The sequence below is a fragment of the Canis lupus genome, chromosome 12 (genome assembly GCF_011100685.1).
Source record: "Canis lupus familiaris isolate Mischka breed German Shepherd chromosome 12, alternate assembly UU_Cfam_GSD_1.0, whole genome shotgun sequence".
NCBI classification, from domain to species: Eukaryota; Metazoa; Chordata; class Mammalia; order Carnivora; family Canidae; genus Canis; species Canis lupus.
This window is the reverse complement of record NC_049233.1, coordinates 5,039,172-5,058,423: the sequence shown is the minus strand read 5'-3', so window position 1 is coordinate 5,058,423 and position 19,252 is coordinate 5,039,172. Positions and strand designations below refer to the sequence as shown.

At 49.3% G+C, this 19,252-nt stretch overlaps 1 protein-coding gene and 1 long non-coding RNA gene across 3 annotated transcripts; one reads left to right on the top strand and one right to left on the bottom strand.

The window, feature by feature from the left end:
* Positions 1–1,234: 1,234 nt before the first annotated feature.
* Positions 1,235–12,403, bottom strand: ARMC12 (armadillo repeat containing 12). Of its 2 annotated transcripts, none has more exons than XM_038553846.1 (6): positions 11,137–12,403; positions 10,375–10,520; positions 10,013–10,147; positions 3,410–3,583; positions 3,190–3,261; positions 1,235–1,610 (listed from the first exon to the last, which is right to left on the bottom strand). In XM_038553846.1, the coding sequence occupies exons 1-6, from the start codon at positions 11,378–11,380 to the stop codon at positions 1,278–1,280; spliced, it is 1,104 nt and encodes a 367-aa protein (XP_038409774.1). In that variant the 5' UTR covers positions 11,381–12,403; the 3' UTR covers positions 1,235–1,277. The 2 variants fall into 2 exon arrangements, with proteins under 2 accessions (XP_038409774.1, XP_038409775.1); XM_038553847.1 differs by having other exon boundaries at positions 11,218–12,389.
* Positions 12,404–15,640: 3,237 nt separating this feature from the next.
* LOC119874152 lies at positions 15,641–18,623 on the top strand. Its single transcript, XR_005367606.1, has 3 exons — positions 15,641–15,813; positions 15,963–16,073; positions 18,347–18,623. It is a non-coding gene; the product is annotated as an uncharacterized LOC119874152 (long non-coding RNA).
* The last annotated feature ends 629 nt before the right edge of the window (positions 18,624–19,252 follow it).

Below are 19,252 nucleotides of genomic sequence, written 5' to 3'. Positions count from 1 at the left end.
GTTTGTATTACCCACACAATCTGGTTTCTAAAGCTAAATTCCAGTGGCATTTCCGGGTGCTTCATAGAGGGTTCTGGGACTCCTCAGTGCCTGTAATCCAAAGAGACTAGATTCATTGCTCTCTAAGGACCTTTCCAATGCTAAGCTTTCACTCTTTCAATCTTGATCTTTGATGCATACCCTCTGCATGCAGAACATTGTGCCTTATATTAATTCATATAATCCCCACATAATCTTCCCAACAGCCTCATGAGATAAGTTACTATTATTATTTTCATTTTATAGGTGAGGGGAAGACTAAGGCTCAAATAGGGTAAATGGTTTGGCCAAGGTCACAGAGCTAGTAAGTGACAGAGCTGGGGTTTGAACCTGAGATTCTGATTCCAGAGGTCTCACTCTTCCAATACGCCTGCAGTCTCTGTCATTAATGCTGTCACCAAATATTTCCAGTTCTTCCTTACACATGGTAAGACTGATCTTCCATACCCCCTTTGGCTAACACAATGTGAACAGAAGTGGTGAGCATCATTGCTGGTGTGACTTTTAAGGACCAGTGATCAGGGACGCCTGGGTGGCTCAGCAGTTGGGCATCTGCTCAGGGTATGATCCCAGAGTTCCAGGATCCAGTCCTGCATTGGGCTCCCTGCGAGGATCCTGTTTCTCCCTCTGCCTATGTCTCTGCCTTCTCTCTGTGTCTCTCGTGAATAAATAAATAAAATCTTAAAAAAAAAAAAAGAGCCAGTGATCACTGTCACATTCTCCTTTCCTTCTCCAGGAGTTATAGATACACAGTAAGAGCCACTCTCAGCCTTGGTCACTGAGAGAAGATGATTTGGAAAAGACAGCTGCCCCTACACCCCTCCCCCCCCAGCTGACCTGCTAGGGGCATGTAGGATGACAAAGAAACAACCCTGTCATTTTTTTAAGCCACTAAGATTTGGAGGTTGTTTGTTACTGCAGCACAGCCTAGCCCACCCTAGGAATCCATGCAATACTATCTCCTGTTGATTACCTTTGGCCTCAGTCCCTAAACATGCCTTCTCTCTGAAACTCCCCTACAGCATTGGCTCCACACTCAAATTTGAAAAGCAGCAAGAGAAAAAGGGAATCTGTCCCCTAAACAGGGCAGTGGGGACGTGTTTCAGAGATGCACCAGTTCCCTCACACCCAGAGAAGGGATCGTGCTGGATAAAACCACACCCAGTCCCTGGATGGCCTCAGATAGAAAGTGCCCTTCAAGCTTTTCTCCCATAGTCATTTATTGGCTCTCCTTAACTTTATTCCCCGCTATTGAAGTAGGAATGACTGGGCCGGCAGGAGGAGGGCCGGACTCCCACATCCTGGGAGCACTGCAGGCTGACTATGACCTTGCAGGCCTGGATCTGAACCTCCTCCTCAGGGTGGATGACCAGGGCAAGCAGCCGGTCTGCCAGTCGTGACTCATCCCCAAAAAGAGCTTCATGCAGAGATTGTTCATTGTAATGCCACTTCACAGCACGGTAGTGGGGTGAATTCCGGCCCTCACTTAGCCGCTCAGCAAACACCAGTACCTCGAACAGCAGACTCCCTGGCTGTGTGGTCTGAAACAGGTTCAGGAAGTTGGAATGCACCTATAACGGGCGTAGAGAGACAATGGCAAAGAAATCCAAGACAAGTTCTGAAGTTCTTCAATTTTCCTATTGCCTCAATTCTCCAGTATACCTAAGTTTCAGATTCAACTGTATAGGAATTTTTTAGTTTTCCTTTCATTATCACTAACATAATTGCACAATGGTCATAAAACATGAGAGATATGATCATAATATTGATTCTGAGAAATCTGTTGAGTCAAACTTTAAAGCTTTGCATGTGGCTAATTTTTATAAATATTGTGTGTGCTTGAGAGGAATATACACTTATTAATTGTAAAATGTTCTAGGTGTGTCTAATAGCTCAAGCTTATTTATGGTATTCACAGCAAATTCACCCTTACTGGTTTTAGATTTTTATCTATTAATTGCTGAAAAAACAAACCTCCTAAATCTTCCATTGTGATGGTAGATGTGTCAATTTTTCCTTACAATTATTCAGCCATGAGAAAGAAGGAAATCCTGCTGTTTGTGACAACATGAATGAAGTTTGAGGACATTATGCTAAGTCAGATAAGTAGACAGAGAAAAACAAATACTGCATGGTATCACTTATTGGTGGAATCTAAAGAAAAAAAGTCATACTCAAAAACAGAGTAGAAAAGTGGTTGTTAGGAGCTGGTGGTGTAGAAGAAATAGGGAGACATTGGTACAAAGGTATATAAACTTTCAGCTATAAGATGAATAAGATCTGGGGGTACCTGGGTGGCTCAGTCAGTTGAGCATCTGACTCTTGATTTCAGCTCAGGTCATGATTTTAGGGTTGTGAGATTGAGCCCTGTGTTGGGCACCATGCTAGAGAGATTCTCTCTCCTTCTCCCTTTGCCCCTTCCCTTGCCATGTGTGTGTTCTCTCTTAAAAAAAAAAAAGCCTATAAATGTAATGTAAAACATGGTGATTATAGTTAATAACACTGTACTATATGATTGAAATTTGCTGAAAGAGTAGAACTTAAATGTTCTCACACATACAAAAAGATAAATATGTGAAGTGGTGGATGTATTAATCAACTAGATGGTGAGAATCCTTTCACAATGTATATGTGTATATCAAATCATCACTATATACACTTTAAATATTTTACAATTTAGTCTATTATACCTCACTAAAACTGAAAAAAGAGAAAAAAAATTCCTTGTAATTCTATCAAGTTTTGCCATATAAATATGAGGTTATGTTATTAGGTTCACGTAAGTTTAGAGTTCCTTTGGCCTCTGAACCACTGTTATGTAGTGACCCTCTTTATTCCTAATATTGGTTTTTGTTATAAGTACTTTTTCTCTAATATGAAAACACCTATATTTCCTTTTGTTTTGTCACTGGATACCTGGCTCTCAATGTTCAGAAAGCCCCTTAAAGGAGAATCTCTCTCTCAATAAAACAAATTCTCATTCTATTCAGAGAATGGAAGAGGAGATAGTTTTTAATATACACAGTACAAAAGTAGGAAGAGAAATAAAATGATCTTGTTAAGGCTAAGTATGTCTAGGGAAATCCATGATTCTTCCTTCCCCAATACCTGAGTTGGTATCTATTAACACTTCTTCAGTTCCTTTCTCACCTGGCAGTTGAGAATATCATAGAGAAGGTCGTTTTTCTGTGCCAAGTAGCTCAGCAATCGTATAGCTTGCACCTGAATAAAAGAAAGAGTAAAGCATGAGAAGGCAGGTGAATGTGGGCCTCAGCAGGGAAAGCACAAATCTCTCTCCCTCTCCCTCCCTCTAGGTGCTGTGCCAGGGCTGGTCAAGGAGGGCAGGGCATGGGCCATGGTCCTCAGGCACCTGTGCCAGGATATAGTCTGACTGCAGGATCTCCATCAAGGCAGGCATCACCCGTCGCAGCTGTGGATGTACATAGTCGGGCAGTGAGAGGCTGTTGAGAAGTCTGAGGCCTGCAATGTGCAGCTCCGAATCCCAGATGGTGGAGATCAGTTCCAGTACCTTGATGGAGTGTTCCTGGGGGTGGAGCAGATGAGGGGAAAAGGAACTGCTTTTATGTAGTGATTCCCCAACACTATGCCCCACTCTTCCCTGCTTGCGCCCAAGCCCTGTAGACAATTCCCTCTAACTTACACTCTCAACGTGACTTGACCTAGTTGGCCATGCCTATCCCCTTTCTGCCCTGGGCTTCTCCCCCACAGACTTCTTTCCTGGTTCTTCTGCCCAATCTTTTCTTCTCTATCTTGATCACTCCCTCAGTGATATCATCCAGACTCACAGTTTTAAAAATACTGTTGATGCTAATGCCTTTCAACTTCCCGACTCCAGCCCAGACCTCACCCTGAACACCAGATTCATATATTCAGGTGCCAATTCCACTCCTTCCCCAGAACGCTTTTTTTCCCCCAAGATTTTATTTTTATGTCATCTCTACACCCAACGTGGGACTCAAACTCACAACTCCGAGATCAAGACACACACTCCACCGACTAAGCCAGCCAGGTGCCCCTTCTCAGAATTCTGCTTAATAGACCTCTCAGAGTTAACACATACTCAGCACCCAAACTGTTTTTTTCCACCAACTTCTCTGTCTCTGCTTTGGGTTGCACCTCCCTTCCAGTTACTCAGGTCAAAAATCTGTGGTCCTCTTTAACTACTTTGTTTTTCCTCACATTGCTTTTTGAATCCTTCAGAAAATTGTTAGCTCTACCTTCAAAATCTATCAACAGTCAAGCTGCTTCTACCAACGTGTTCCAAGCCACCAACATTTCTCACTTGGATTTCTGCAATAGCTTCCTGTCTCCCTGCTTCCATCCTCTCCCCCTAAACCTACTTTTAGGACAACAGACATATTAGACATGTCACTCTTCTGCTCAGCTCCCTAGTTCATTCAGCATAAGAGATAAAGCCCTTACAGTGGCTTACAAGGTCCAATATATTCTGCCTCGCTCCCTCCACAATTTCTTTGACCTCATCTCCTCTTCTCCTCTTTGCTCCCATGGTTGCCATAATGGACTCTTAGCCATTCTTTGAGCATGCCAAGTACACACTTATCTTGTTTTTGCGCAAGTTGTTTTCTCTACTTAGAATGCTCTCCCTCCAGATAGTCATAGCTCACTCTCTTACACCTCCAAGACTTTTCTTTAATGTCACCTTCTCAGTGAGGCCTTCCCTAACCACTCACTTCTTTAAGACTGCAACCATTCCCACCCTAGCCTTCCTTACCCTCCATCTTTATTTCATTCTTCTCCACAGCACTGTCACATGCAACACTTTTTATTTTTGAAGATGATAACTCTCAGGAAGTTGCCAAAAGTAGCCCAGAGACATCCTGTGTGCTCTTCACCCAGTTTCCCTCAATGGTTACACCTTATGTAATTATAAACAATATCAAACCTAGGAAATCAGGATTGGTACAAATTCGGATTCCTCATTTTATTACATATGTAGTTTCATGTAACCACCACTGCTATTGACAGATTATTCCATCATAGTTTTCCCATCTCCCTTGTGGGACTCCATTATAGTCATATTTACCTCTCCCCACCCAAACCAGCCCTAACCATTGATAACCATGCAACTGTTTTCCATCTCTATAATTTTGTCACTTTGAGAATGTTGCATACATTGAATCATACTTTGTGACCTTCTGAGATTGATTTTTCACTTAGTATAATGCCCTTGAGATCCAAGCTGTTGTATCAATAGATTACTCCCCTTTATTTCTGAGGAGTGTTCCATGGTACAGATTACCACAGTTTATAACCATTTACCTGTTGAGAGGCATTTGGGTTGTTTCCAGTTCTACGGCAAACGAGGTGCATACAAATAATTGTGTATAGGTTTTTGTGCAGATATTAATTTTCATTTCTCTAGGATAAATGCATAGGAGTGCAACTACTGAGTAAATGTATCACTTATTTTTTGTTTGTTTTTCAGTAGTCTCTGTACCCAGCGTGGAGCGCAACGCAGGGCTTGAACTCATGACCTTGAGATCAAGGCCAGAGTTGAGATTAAGAGTTGGACTTTCAACCAACTGAGCCACCTAGGTGCCCTGATGGTTTGTTTTTTAAAGAAATTGCCAAACTATTTTCCAGAGTGGGTGCTGTACCATTGTATATTCCCACCAGCAACATATGAGAAAGCCCATTCCTCTCTATTTTCACCAGTATTTGGTGTTGTCACAGATTTTGAGTTTGGACTACCTAATAGGTGTATAGTGATATCTCATTGTGGTGTTAATTTGCATTTCCCTAGTGCCTACTGATGTTAAACATATTTTCATGGGCTTATTTGCAACTCCTAGATCTTCTTCAGTGCAATATCTCCAAGTCTTTTGCCCATTTTCTAATTGGAATTTTTAAAAGACTGAGTTTTGAGAGTTCTATATGATCTACATATGATCATCTACATATGATCCTTTGTCAGCTATGTGCTTTGCAAGTATTTCCTTCCTGTCTGCAGCTTGTCTTTTCATCCTCGTAACAGAGTACCCCACAGGGCAAATGTTTTTAGTTTTGATGAAGTCCAATGTATCCATTTCTTCCTCTTATAGATCACACTTTTGGTGTTATTTCTAAGAACTGTTCATCAAGCTCTAAGTCCCGAAGATTTTCTTTGAAACTGTACCATCACCCCCTTACTAGCTTCTTTATAACCCTTCTTCTGCCGCACTTGTTACATGAAACATACTATATATTTCACTAATTTATATATTGCTTGCCTTGCCCTTCTAGAATATGTCTCACTGGGACGACGATCTTTCCTGCTCTGCTCACTGCTGCATGTCCAACGCCTAAACACAAAGTTAGCGCTCAATATACATCTGTTGAATGAACAAAAGGATCTTGGCTTCTGAGATGCAAGATGCTTAGACTGAGATATTTTTTTTAAGATTTTATTTATTTATTCATGAGAGACACACAGAGAGGCACAGAGACACAGACGAAGAACCAGGCTCCTCACAGGGAGCCCGATGTAGGACTCGATCCTGGGATCACACCCTGAGCCTAAGGCAGAGGCGCAATCCCTGAGCCATCCAGGCATCCCTGGACTGAGAGATATTACCAAAGACAGATAACTCCACATGCTACACTTCTGTGAACCATGTAAGAGGATGGCAAGAATCCTGGAATGAGGATCACAGCATTCCCATTAGTACCAGTTTCTCCCTGCCCCAACCCTTTGTTGTCCACTAAGACCTGAAGGACAGGTAAGAGTTACTCTGGGGTAGTGTTTAAGGCAGAAGGAACAGCAGGTGCAAGGGCCAGCGAGCGAGTAGGAGAGCATGAAACATACACTGTGAATGGCTAGGACTGGGGCAAGGAGGTGGAGGATCATGCTCTTCATGATGAGTCTTGAGGAATACCAAGCAGAGGGTTGATGGGATCAGATCCCTCTGGACAAAATGGTCTTACTTAGGGAATGAGGGCAAGGCCCATTTTGGACAGGCTGGGTTAGGGAGCCACTAGGATGTCTCAGTGGAGCAGCTGGCTGGGTCTAGGGGTTTGGGGGAATTCCCAGGCTATGGACAGAGATGCAGGAAAGCACATCTAGATGAAAACTGAGGCTAGGGAGTGGCTGCTTTTACCCAGAGAGAACAGGGATCAGGTCCCCACAATACCCCGGGCAAAGTGTTACCCAAGCCAGCTGCATCAGAATTTCTGGGTAGGCTTGTGAAAAACATAGCTTCCCTCCTAAACTAGACTCTCTAGGTATGGGGTCCTGAAATCTTCATAATTAACCAGCTCTGCAAGCAATTCTGATATGCTTGAGAATTACAGACTTAGGAAAACTCAGAGGGCCAAATAAAGGTGGCGAGCAAGCGAAGACCTAGAGACCTTTTTTTCTCTTTTTTCCAAAAAGAGGTGTTTTTTTTTTTTTCTTTCTTTCTTTTTAAGTAGGCTTCATGCTCAACATGGGGCTTGAACTCATGACTCTGAGATCAAGAGCACATGCTCTACTGACTGAGGCAGCCAGGTGCCCCTCTCCAAAAAAGTTTGATACAAAAAATTTAAATGAAAATACCAAGTTTTGGGGAGGAACTACAATGCAATGGGAACACTCAAGGTAGAGGGTGTAAATTGATACAACCCTTTTTGAAAAGTTGGGCATACCTTTTCACCTAGTCATTCCACTCCTGTATATAGGTCCTAGAGAAAGCTACCTATATTCTCAAGGGCGATTTATACAAAAACACTCATGGCACAACGTGGAAACAATTTTAATACCTACCGATGGGCAAATGGATAAATAAAATTGCAGGATATTCATGAACGAGAACACTATACAGCAGTGGAAAACAAGGAAACCAAGCTATCCACACAAATAAAGGTGAATCTTTCGATGTTGTGGGGAAAAGGCAAACCACAGCATACAAACTACATACTTCCAGATACATGAAGCTTAAAAACATCCCAAACTACATTTTGTCTATTCATTTATTATCTGCCTTGCCTTGCTAGAATTTGATACCTGCATATATAGCAAACCATACAAAAAAATCAAGGAATTGACGCACAAAATGCAGGAAATAATTGCATCTGTTTGGGGAAGAGATCAGATTGGGGAGGGGCATCTGGAGCATCTTACCTATTGGTCGTATTCTATCTCTCAGCCGTGTGTTTTGCTTTATAGTTCTTTCTATTGCACACATATAAAATGTTTGTAAGTTTTCAATATTTTACTTATGTTTTGATTCAGAAGAAACCATTTGCTAGAGAGAAATTTGGAAGTCAAGGAAGAGGAGTTGTTTTTTTAAGATTGGAAGGATTACAGCATGTTGAATACTACTGGAAAGGAGTAGGGGGGGATCCCTGGGTGGCGCAGCGGTTTGGCGCCTGCCTTTGGCCCGGGGCGCGATCCTGGAGACCCGGGATCAAGTCCCACATCGGGCTCCCGGTGCATGGAGCCTGCTTCTCCCTCTGCCTGTGTCTCTGCCTCTCTCTCTCTCTCTCTGTGACTATCATAAATAAATAAAAATTAAAAAAAAAAAAAAAGAAAGGAGTAGGGGAAGGTCATATGAGACGAAGAAACTAATTAAGGAGAGGCCATTACAGAAGGGAATGGGATCCAGGACTGAGACTGATGTTGACCATAGACAGGAAAAAAACCATTTTTTTACAGCATCAGCCAGGAAAGATGGGTGTGGAAACAGATAAGCGGGGGAACAGTTTGTGGCTTATATTTTCTCTACATGGTAGTAGTGAAGGCATCAGGGGCCCAGCCACCAGCATCAGACCAACACAGCACAGGGTGGGGTAGTATAATATATCTGATCTTTGTCCCTGGTTCTAGGCACAGAGCTCCTAAAATCTAAAATCTTTGCATTTGCTGGGCGCCTGGGTGGCAGTCAGTTGGGCATCCGACTCTTGGTTTCAGCTCTTTTCAGCTCGAATGAGATGGAGTCCTGTGTTGGAGCCCTGTGTTGGGCTCCATGCTCAGCACAGAGCCTGCTTGAGATTCTCTGCCTCTTCTCCTTCTGCCCCTCCCCATGTGCACGCTCTCTCTAAAATAAATAAAATCTTAAAAAAAAAAAAATCCTTGCAATTGCTGGATAGAAGGGCCTTTTGTTATTCGTAACAAGCTCCTCTCAGCTATCCCAGAGCTTATGCTGATTAGGTGACTCAAGGTGGGTGGTAGACAGCTTCTGGATGGGGAGGGGAGCTAGTGGCCTGAAAGGCCAAGCTACAATTAGGAGGTTGGAGAAGGAAGGGAGGGGTTAGAGATTGAGTTCACTCACCAATGACCAATGATTGATCAATCACTCCTACATAAAGAAACCTCCATAAGTACCCCTAAAGAACAGGGCTCAGAGAACTTCCAAGGCTGGTGAACAGGTTAAGATGCTAACAGGGTGGCATGCCTAGAGAAGACACAGAAGCTCTGCACACTCCCCCCCCCCCATACTTTGCCATATAGGTCTCTTCCATTTGACTGCTCAATTGCATCTTTTAAAATAAACTGGTAAATGTAAGTAAAGTGTCTCCCTGAGTTCTGGAAGTCATTCTAGTGAATTATGAAACCAGAGGAGGAAGTACTGGCATGTGAAATGTACTGGCTTGTGAAGTGGGGGGGGGGGGAGGGCAATCTTGTGGGACTGAGCCCTTTACCTGTGGGGTCTGCACTAACCCCAGGTAGACAGCGTCAGAATTAAGTCGAACTGTAGCACACCCCATTGGTGTTGAATTAGCTGGTACCAGAAAGAATCTCGGTGCTTTCTGCTGTTTGGGGCTCCAAGCATCCCTGCTCAGTTTCAGCATGAGATTCAAAGATTCATGGCCCTTGAGGAGGGTCTTACTTAATTACAAGGAAAAGCATATTTCTGGATTACAAACTCAGACCCAAACAACTTCTGGAACATGACCAATTATCCAATGCTCATTAAAGAGCCCATGGACTACAGATATTCTGTGTTCTCCATCCCACCACTTGCCTCTGACTCACCTGGATTTTAAGCCTGAATTTTCTGATGCCAGAGAAAGCTTTAAGTGTGTTCAGAGCTTGGATTTTGACACTGTTGTCGTTGTCATCCAGCATGGAGCCCACCAACCTGATATCATCATTAGTACAAGCAGAGGCCTAGAGTGTGCCAGGAGAGACAGAAGAGGCGGGGAGAAGCAGGTGTCCTGGGCTCCCTGCCTGCCCCACATGTCACCAAGGCCCCTCAGCAAACCCCTCCCGCCATCAGCCAGAAAGACAGGTCCCAGGGCACAAGTCTGGCCAACCAAGGGGGGTGGGGTGGGGATCAGCTGTAGCCCCCAGGGGCCAGGCTGGCTGGGAGGGACCTCCTGCTTTCTTTCCCTCACCTCAGCCTCCAGCAAGTACACACAGCGCGTGATACTGTGCAGGATCATGCTCTTGGCGTACTCATCCTGTTTGCACTCCAAAGAGTTGAGGAGCCTCCGGAGCTCACCTGAGTCTCGCCCGTGCCGCTCTCGTTCGACTGCCAGGCCTAGACAGCCACCCCAGCCCAGTTCAGGCTGTGGACTCAGATGTGATCAAAGAATGGGGTTGGGAAGAGGGGGAGAGGGACCTGGGGACAAGGCTGCCTTGCCTTTTCTGAAGAGGCCTTCTTGCTCTATGCAGGACCGCCAGATACAGCTGAGCTGCGTGTACTGCACGAGGGTACTACATCTAATGATGTATCATTCAGATCATACATGTCCTGGTTTTGTATATTTACTATAACAATGTTCTGGCCTACAGCAGTCCTATGTGGCATCTTGTCATAATCAGTACATGGCAGGGATATCCCAACAGATGGCAATCAAGAGCCTTGCAGAAGGGTGCCTTTTTCTACTTTGCACAAAGTTGTGTGGACTAGAGGAGGCTCTGTGCATCCAGGTAGCCCAATTTTCCCTTAGGTAGAATTGCTAACGCCAAGTTTCCAAGCAGTAGCATCCTGGCAGCTGGAGTGAAGGTAGAATTTGGAGACCCGCCAGGTGAACCCTGAGGAGTCACTTGAGTACCATCTACTACCTGGGGCCTCTGAGCTAGCATCTCGAGGACGGGTTTGAGGAAGATGGTGAAGAGGAAGGAAGGGGGAGAGAGGAACCTGGAGGAGTCACCTTTGGGCCCTCCCACACTGGAAGCCTCGAGAGCCGGTGCCTCCTGGGGCAGAGCCCTCTCCCCAGGGCCCGTACACTCACGGGCGATGCAGATGGGTGAGGCAGTGCAGAGCGGCGGCTGGCATTTTATGCCCGCCCTGATGGCCTTGTAGAGCAGATAGACGAACCCAGCACCTGTGGCCAAGCCCACGACACCCTTGCGGATGTCCAGATGCCCCAGGCACCGGGGGATGCTCATGCCCATGTCTTCAGTGCGGCCTCGCACCCGGGTGGGAGCTAGGCCCAAGGCACCTGGTGAGGGCCTTCTGGAACCAGAACTCTAGCAGGGCCAGGAACCAGGGTGCCAGAATCAGAACCCTGGGCAACAAAGGAAACTGGGGAAACAGGACAGAGAGTGGGTATAGGAAAATGGAGCTGCCAGGAGTGCTTGGGAGGAGGGAGGGATCAGCTTCAGAGGCTGTAGGAAATCAATCTCAAGACTGTAGGGGAGTAAAAAGTCTGAAGGCAGGAAGGTCCACCACATCCCCTCTTCTTTAGGGGATCAGGTTGGTTGGGCCCCAGCAGGCTGCTCCGGAGGCTGCTTTCCTCCATTAGGGGGCAGCAGAGGCCCAACTTCTGGGCTGGTTCCTTTGGAAGTTTCTGGGAGGGACATTTGGGATGAGCCCATTAGGTACCAGCAAGGCTGGTCTCTCACTCTCTGGCCTCCTATCTTTTATTTCTTCACCATGGATTCACTGCTGGATCTCGAGATGTTTCTACAGGCAGGGCTCCCTTCCATCAAGGGGAGCACTTTATAAAGTGTTGCAGTCCACAGGCAAACCCATCATCTTCCAGAAACTGTAGTTCCCCTGTAGTGGGTAGTATCTACTGGTCTGTCTAGAAACTCTTGAAGGCAGCTCTCTTTCCCTGCATCTCCAACATTTGGGAGAGTCCTGCACTTAGTAGGTGCTCAAATCATCACATCTGTCATTCTTTGAGGACTTGAGTGCACAACAGTGACAGAGGATCTGGTTACAGGGGCTCCAGGCCCATTTAAGCAGTGTGACACTGGAGAAGAAAGGGATGGACTGCCTTGGCCTAGGTCAGTCTGTGCACTTGCGATCTGAGGGGATCCAGAATTACCACTCTAGAACTCCAGGAATAAAATTGGGTAGGTTTGTACCTTTACATGATGGGGCCTATATCGGAGTAGCATGGTCCAGTCCCAGCACCCTGCCCCACCCCATTCCTATAAGATAAGATGAGGCTTGGGATCCCTGGGTGGCACAGTGGTTTAGCGCCTGCCTTTGGCCCAGGGCACGATCCTGGAGACCTGGGATCGAGTCCCACGTCGGGCTCCCGGTGCATGGAGCCTGCTTCTCCCTCTGCCTATGTCTCTGCCTCTCTCTCTCTCTCTATCATTAAAAAAAAAAAAAAAAAAAAAGGTGAGACTTGAGGCCTCCCGTGGAGACAGAAAATGCCACCATCCCAGAAACATGAGAGTCCAACTTTAGGGGATTTGATGTCCACCAATAAGATGTGGCAAGTGAGACCAGACCCTTCCCCACTTGTCCCCTTACCCTCTGGCCTCACCTCCTGGGACAGAAAAGGGAGGGGATAAGCTCCAAGACAGGCTCAGGCCCAGAGCCAGCACTGAGCATGTACTAGAATAGGGCTTTGAGCTCCCATTGGAAAGTTCTAGGTCCTGCTCTACACTTGGGCTTTCAGGAAACAGGGAGAGAAATAACATTCCCAAGGCTGCTGCAGCCAGCCAGGCCTGTCTGCTCAGAGCCTGCACCCATCATACACCAGACTGTAGGCAACACTCCCAGGTGGCTGTTCTCTTCCCTTCCTGTTTTCTGTCCTCAGCCCTCCTCAAGGGTCATTCGTAGCACTTTACCAAGCTCCAAGGTGGGTGACTACATGGACTCTGTGCTGAGGGGTGACAGAGGCCCCTGGAGGCCTCCCTGCTGCCATGGAACCACCTGTCATGCCCCATGAACTTCAGGCAGGAAATGGCTGCTGGATGGGACTGCTTTAGTTTCCAAGGCTACCCTAGTGGATCTGAGGAGAGACCCTTCAGAACAAAGTTCTGGGGAGGACCCAGAGCTCCTGGCTTCTCCAGTCCATGGACTTGATTCTGCAACCCTCATTTCCTAAGCAAATGCAGTGCTCCCCTGTTCTTTAAGGATTTCCAAAGAAGAAAAGTTCCTTCTTGGCTTTAACCTGACTCCTTCCTACTACACCTAAAGCCCACTTTTGGTTCTGCTTTGAAATGAAGCAGAGGGATTAAGAGGCAGAGGCCATCCCCAGAGTGACAGTTTCACTAATCCACAGCACAATGAAACACACACACACACACACAGGAATGTCCATTTGTTGGTGTAAAGCCAATGACTATCCATTCTTGGGAAGAGCTGATTTTGATTCAGATGAGGTCTTTCTTACTTTGAGAATTAAAATCCACTTGCCCTTATGAAATAATGGTGGTAACAGATGGTAGTTGTGTTCTGAATGTTCTTAGGGTACATGAATTAAAGCTGCAACTTTGTAAGGACTTGGCTGTTGTTTTCTTGTTTTGTCTCTTCTGTCAAATCCAAAGATCTGGAACCACTGATGAGAGAGATCTGAGATTCCATGTACACACTGCCAGCCCCCAAGTTTCTTACCTGTCCTTACCAGGGCAAAAAGACGTGGGCTGCCATAGCACACACCTCTCTGTCATCTGCACTGGCTTTCTACTTTCAAAGCCCATATTCCCATCATGGTAGGTGCAGTTTCGCTTAGTGAAGGAGTGTGGGCTCTGGCCAGACTGCCAGGGTTCGAAACTAGTTCAGTCACTGACTTAGCTTTGTGCTCTCTTTGTAGCTGACTTCCCTCCCTGTAAAATGGGAATAGTAATGTCTGCATGGGGTTGCTTGTGAAGATGAAGTACCCATCAAATGTCAACTGTAATCATTACTATTACAAGCAGGTTTCACCTGGACCAAAATGTTGGGTGTGGGAAGGCAGTGAGCACACAGATGGTGGGCCTGAATGACACCTCTAAGACACATTATTCATCCCCTCTACCCCTCCCACCCTGCTCTTCTTCGGGCTAATCAACCTCAACTCCCCTAACCCATTTAATTGCCTGGAACAACTCTGGAGCACTCTTTGAAGCCCTCCCCCCAAATACTTAAACCAGAAGTGCTATTCCCCCCAGCCCATTCCCCACCTATGAAACCCCAGACTACTGGGCTCTGGTAATGAGTGTTTCAGCCTAGTTAATTAGAAAAGCTCTTGGAGGGGCTACTGTGCAAGACACAGTGTTAGACCATTTCGGTGGGTGACTCTGGAGAGGACCGGAGCTTGTATGGACAGGGGAAGCCAAGGGGAATCAGCCTACTCTACAATGAAAAGCTCACTGCAGACCCATGGGCTTGGGTTTGGGCAAACTCCATAATCCGGGCCTCAGTTTCCTCCTCCGGAATACGGGTCTACGGAAACTTACCTACTACCAGGAAGTGCTGTTGTCAGACTGAATGAGAGAACGTATGTTGTGACTCTCGGTGAACAGGGGGCAAAGCCTACGTGCGAGTTGCCCCCCCACCCGCGTCAGAAAGCCAGAAATAGGGAGGCGAGACGCTGGGGGTGCCGCCCGCGCCCCGCCGCGGACCCCACATCGCCGAGACCGTCCCGCCCCAGCTGGCGCTTACCCCGGCCCAGGCACCAGATCGGGGGCCTCACGGCAGCTCGTTACTCCAGAGAAAGCGTGGGCCCCGCGAGAGACGCGGCGAAAGCGCCGGGAGCGGCGCCCCCAGAGGAGGAGGGCCGCGGAGGGGGGCGGAGGCCGCGCCTGTCCCCGCCCCGGGCCCCCCAGCAGCCCCCCCGGACTACCTCCTCCCCAGGCGCGCATCCGGCGGCGGGCACAGGATGTTCTTTCGCTCCCGTCCCCCCGCCCCCCGCCCCCGCTCTCACTTTCCCTTCGCTCCCTCCCCCCACTCCCGCCGCGCCCGGCGCCGGCACCTAGTTTAACTCCTTCTCTCCCGTGCTCCGCGGCTCCGCGGCGCCCCCCGGGCTCCCGCCCCTCCCGCCTGCCCCCAGGACGCGAAGCGCGCCCCAGGGCTGCCCGGCTAGGGCGGGATCCCTTGGCCCGTCGGTGGGGAAGGGACGGAGAGGGATCCCGGGGGCTGAGGCCGGCATCTCCGGACCCCCGCTAGCTCGCTGGCGCCGGGTGGGCTGGCGGGGGGCTGGCCGCCCCCGAGCGAACCCCTGGCCCGCGGGGGATGGCCGGGCCGGAGCTGGGCGGTAGGGTCCAGGACCCCAACCTCATCCGCTCCCCCGGTGGGAGAGGAAGGGGCCAGGGGCTCCCGGAGAGGATGGAGAGGCCACGCCCCTCGCGCCTACGTCACTGTTTCCACGGCAACGAAGGGCGGGGAACCGGGCTGGAGGAGAGATCTTAGAGAAAGGAGGCTCCAGGCTCCGGGCTCCGGGCTCCGGGCGGGGCCGGGGCCGGGGGTGGGGGTGGGGAGGCGGCGGGGGCGGGCTTTTCAATCTGCGGCTTCACTCGCTGCTGCTGCTGCTGCTGCGAGAACTGAGGGAGGATCGGCTCTGTTCATTCAACAAACGTTCATTGAGCTTGAGCTCTGCTCGGCTCCCTGCTTAGGCGCGGGGTTCTGGTGGCTTGGGATCCGAACCCTGTCCTCACTCGTTATTGTGAGTTAGGGTAGCCTGGCCTTGCGCCCCGGGTCACGTCTGTAGAACCGGTGTAATGATTAATAGTGTCCTTTTTCACGCTCAAGTGTTCCAGTGGGTGGGTGGGTGGGTGGGTGGGGCTAGTTAAGGAAATCTGTCCCCCAATGCAGGGAAGAATTCCAACCAAACAAGGAAGAAGACGAGCCGTCGTCTGATCACTATGCAAAGGCACTTTCTTGGCCCTTTGTAGTCTCTCTGACCTTTGCCCCTCATTCTGCAAGGTAAGTATCACCAGCAACTTCCACAGATGAACAAACAGGCTCAGAGAGGTTGAGAGACTTGCCCAAGGCCAAACAGCTAAGTATTGGAATCCAGATTCAGGTTTATACAGCCTCCAGAGTTGCAGTGTCCTATCCCACGCTTCCTTCTCAAAATAAGTAGATTATATTAAATAAATAAATGAAAGATAACTATCCCTGACATAAAGGAGCTTATAATCTATGGAGTTGAAAAAATTACAGGACATAACTAAGCAATAAAATAGATTAGAGATTGAAGGCAGATCATAAGGCTCAGAGAGAAGTTGACCAAATGATCAAAGTTGGGTGGACATTATCAGAGCCTTCCTGCAGGAGGTATTTTGAAGTGCTGAGGCCAAGATCACCAGGAGTGTGTGTGTGTGTGTGTGTGTGTGTGTATGAAATGCAGTGCCAAGAAAGAGAACAATCTAAGGACATCAGGGACCAGAGCTAGGCAAGCTGGAATCTCCCAATTGTGAAAAGATCCCTCTGTAAACCCACAGTCACCAACTGTACCCACTCACCTTTTAGCCTTCCACCCTCCTCAGTGGTTTTATGTGTCTTAGGGAAGCAGAGATTCCCAACAGGCAGCTGCACTCATTCCACTCTGCACTCAAGGTCTCTGCAGTTGGCATTTGGCACAGATTCATTGATGTTAACTTGAGTATCAGCTTCTCCCTTCCCCACCCGACTCAGAAGATTTGGTAGATTAAAAAATAGTCACTCTTCAAAACAAAAGGGCCTGAGCCCTGAGTACCAGGAACCAATAGGCTCTATGGGAATGGGGAGACTGAGTCGAGAGAGAAAAATGAGAAAACAGCACACCAAGTGGATTGATCCCTTGACTAACATTTGCTGCCCTTCTGCTATGTACCAGGCCCAGGGCTAGGCTCTGTGATCTAGGCACACCACGAATGAGCCCAGGTCCCTTCATACGGAACACACAGGTTAGAAGTCGGTATACCCAGTACACCCGGTTGAGGAGTCTGAAGCTAAAAGCATACAACATAAACAGCATCTGAGAAAAACTATCCAGGAAAAACCTATGTAGGAGAAAGGAAAAACATAGGTCAGAAAGGACAGTGTGGCAGAGGCTGTGGGAATTTGAGCCAAAGGTGGAACCTATGGGGATAGAGAGGAAGAGGTGAATGAGAAAAATAAAGAACAATACATCTTGTAATAAAAGCAACAAAGGGAGGAATTTGGTAGTCGGTCAGATACGGGATGGCGAAGGAGAGAAAATAGTTAAAAATTAACCCATCTTCCCGGTGAGTGTGGGGGATGGGAGAGTCACAGTGGGCAGTGGGGAAGAGCTGGTGTGAGACAGGAGGACAAGTTCAGTCACTTCCAGGTCATGTGAGGGCAGATGTTCTGTAGGTGACTGGACTTGGAGACAGGGGAGTCCAGAAGGGCAGTGGGCTGCCTTGTCAGAGTGTCCCTGTCACAATAGATATGCAGACAGGTTCAGAACAATTACTGACCTGGGATACCACAGACAGATTTCATTCATCAGATAGAAGCTTGGAGTTGATGACAGTTAAGTTACCTTCTGGTTGGGACATTCGGTGAACACTGGCTGGGTGAGCACATTTGTGGGAAATAGGACTGTATGTGTGGGAAGGGGATCCACGGCCCAGGCCTGCATTGGCATCCATCTCCTCAGAGGGTGCCAGAGATGCCATCAGATGGCCCAGGGGCATGGGGCCCAGGTGAGGCACTTCAGCTGCCTGGGGTCCCTCCCCCAGCCCCACCCTCCAAGGCCCTGGAGCTCAGGCCTATGCTGGCTGCCAGGGCCTTTCCTGGAACTCAGCAGAGGACCGAGCCCCTCCCTGCCAGCCCTGGCACACTCCAGGCACAGCGTGTCCCCTGGGGCACCTTGCAGACACCCCAGGAGGCTAGGGTGTGGGACAGGTCTCCGCCTCCAGGAAAAGTCCTGCCCTGGGCTGTCATCCTCATAGTGGCCCCACCAGGACAGCAGGCACAGAGGAGGAAGAAGCTTTGTGGCTGGATGGCAGGATTCATGAGTCTTTGTTGTGGCTTTGGGTGGGAGGGTGGGTAAGGCAGAAAAGCAAGGTCTCAGGCTTCAAAGCACCTCCCCACCTGCTTCTCCCTCCCTCTGAGGAAATCTTCAGGGGCCTGGTGGTTTTGAAGGGAGGGGACAGGAAGAGACTCTAAACTCTGGGTCAGCCGAGGACAGAGGTGGGGGACATCTTCTTGCCCTATATCCCACTTCTCTCAGCATCCTTTTCCTGCAGCGCTTCACCACCCCAGAACAGATTTCTACCTCCATCTGCAGCGATGAGTTACATCCCACACACCAAGACCTCCGGAGGCCTCCCAGGATGGTGGGCTTTGGGGGAAACTGGGACTTGTACACAGAAGCTGCAGGCCGGGCCACACCTGGCGGGTGGCAGGCGGAGAGCGCAGCGCCCCTCCCGGTGGGGATGGGGCCGAGCCTGCTCCGCCGGGCTGGGGGCCGTGAGACACCGGAACGCAGGGGCGAGAGGGCAGAGGGATGCGCAAACGCGCCACGTGGAGGTCCCGCGCGGCAGGCAGGGGCGGGAGCCCGGGAGCCGGCCGCGCGCCCGCCCTCCCCCCGCCCCCCCGCCCGCCCCCCGCTCGAGGGAGCCTCCGAGAGTCGGGTCGTCGCTGACCGCAGGCTGCAAGAGCGGTTGATCTGGTGAGCGAGCACACCCACTTACCCAGCTGCTGAGTCAGGCTGTTCTCGCTCCCCGCTCGCCCGCCCGCTCGGGACATTGTGTTCCAGCCCCGGCGCGCTGGCACCGGGCCCAGGCGCTCACACCAGCCTCCTCGCCCTGTTTGTGCTCGCGGCTTGCGCTCGGCGCGCAGCCTCCCCGCCGCCGCAGCCCTGAGAGCGCGCGCTGGGGCCCGGCCAGGGGCGGCCGGGGGCCGGTGCCGAGCCCCGGAGACGCGCGCCGGGCCGGGGGCGGGGGGTTCCTCGCCGCCTCTAGCCCGGGCTCCGGGCTGCCAGCACCCAGACGTCTCCATCCCCCACCTGAGCCCGCAGTGGAATCCCGGGCGTGTGCGGGACCCGAGCACAGTTGGGAGGGGTGCAGGTGTTCGTAGCTCCTCGAGGGAGAAGCAGCCACCCCGGCCGCCACCCGAGCCCCAGAAGCGCACGGTCCGGTCTGGAGGAGGAT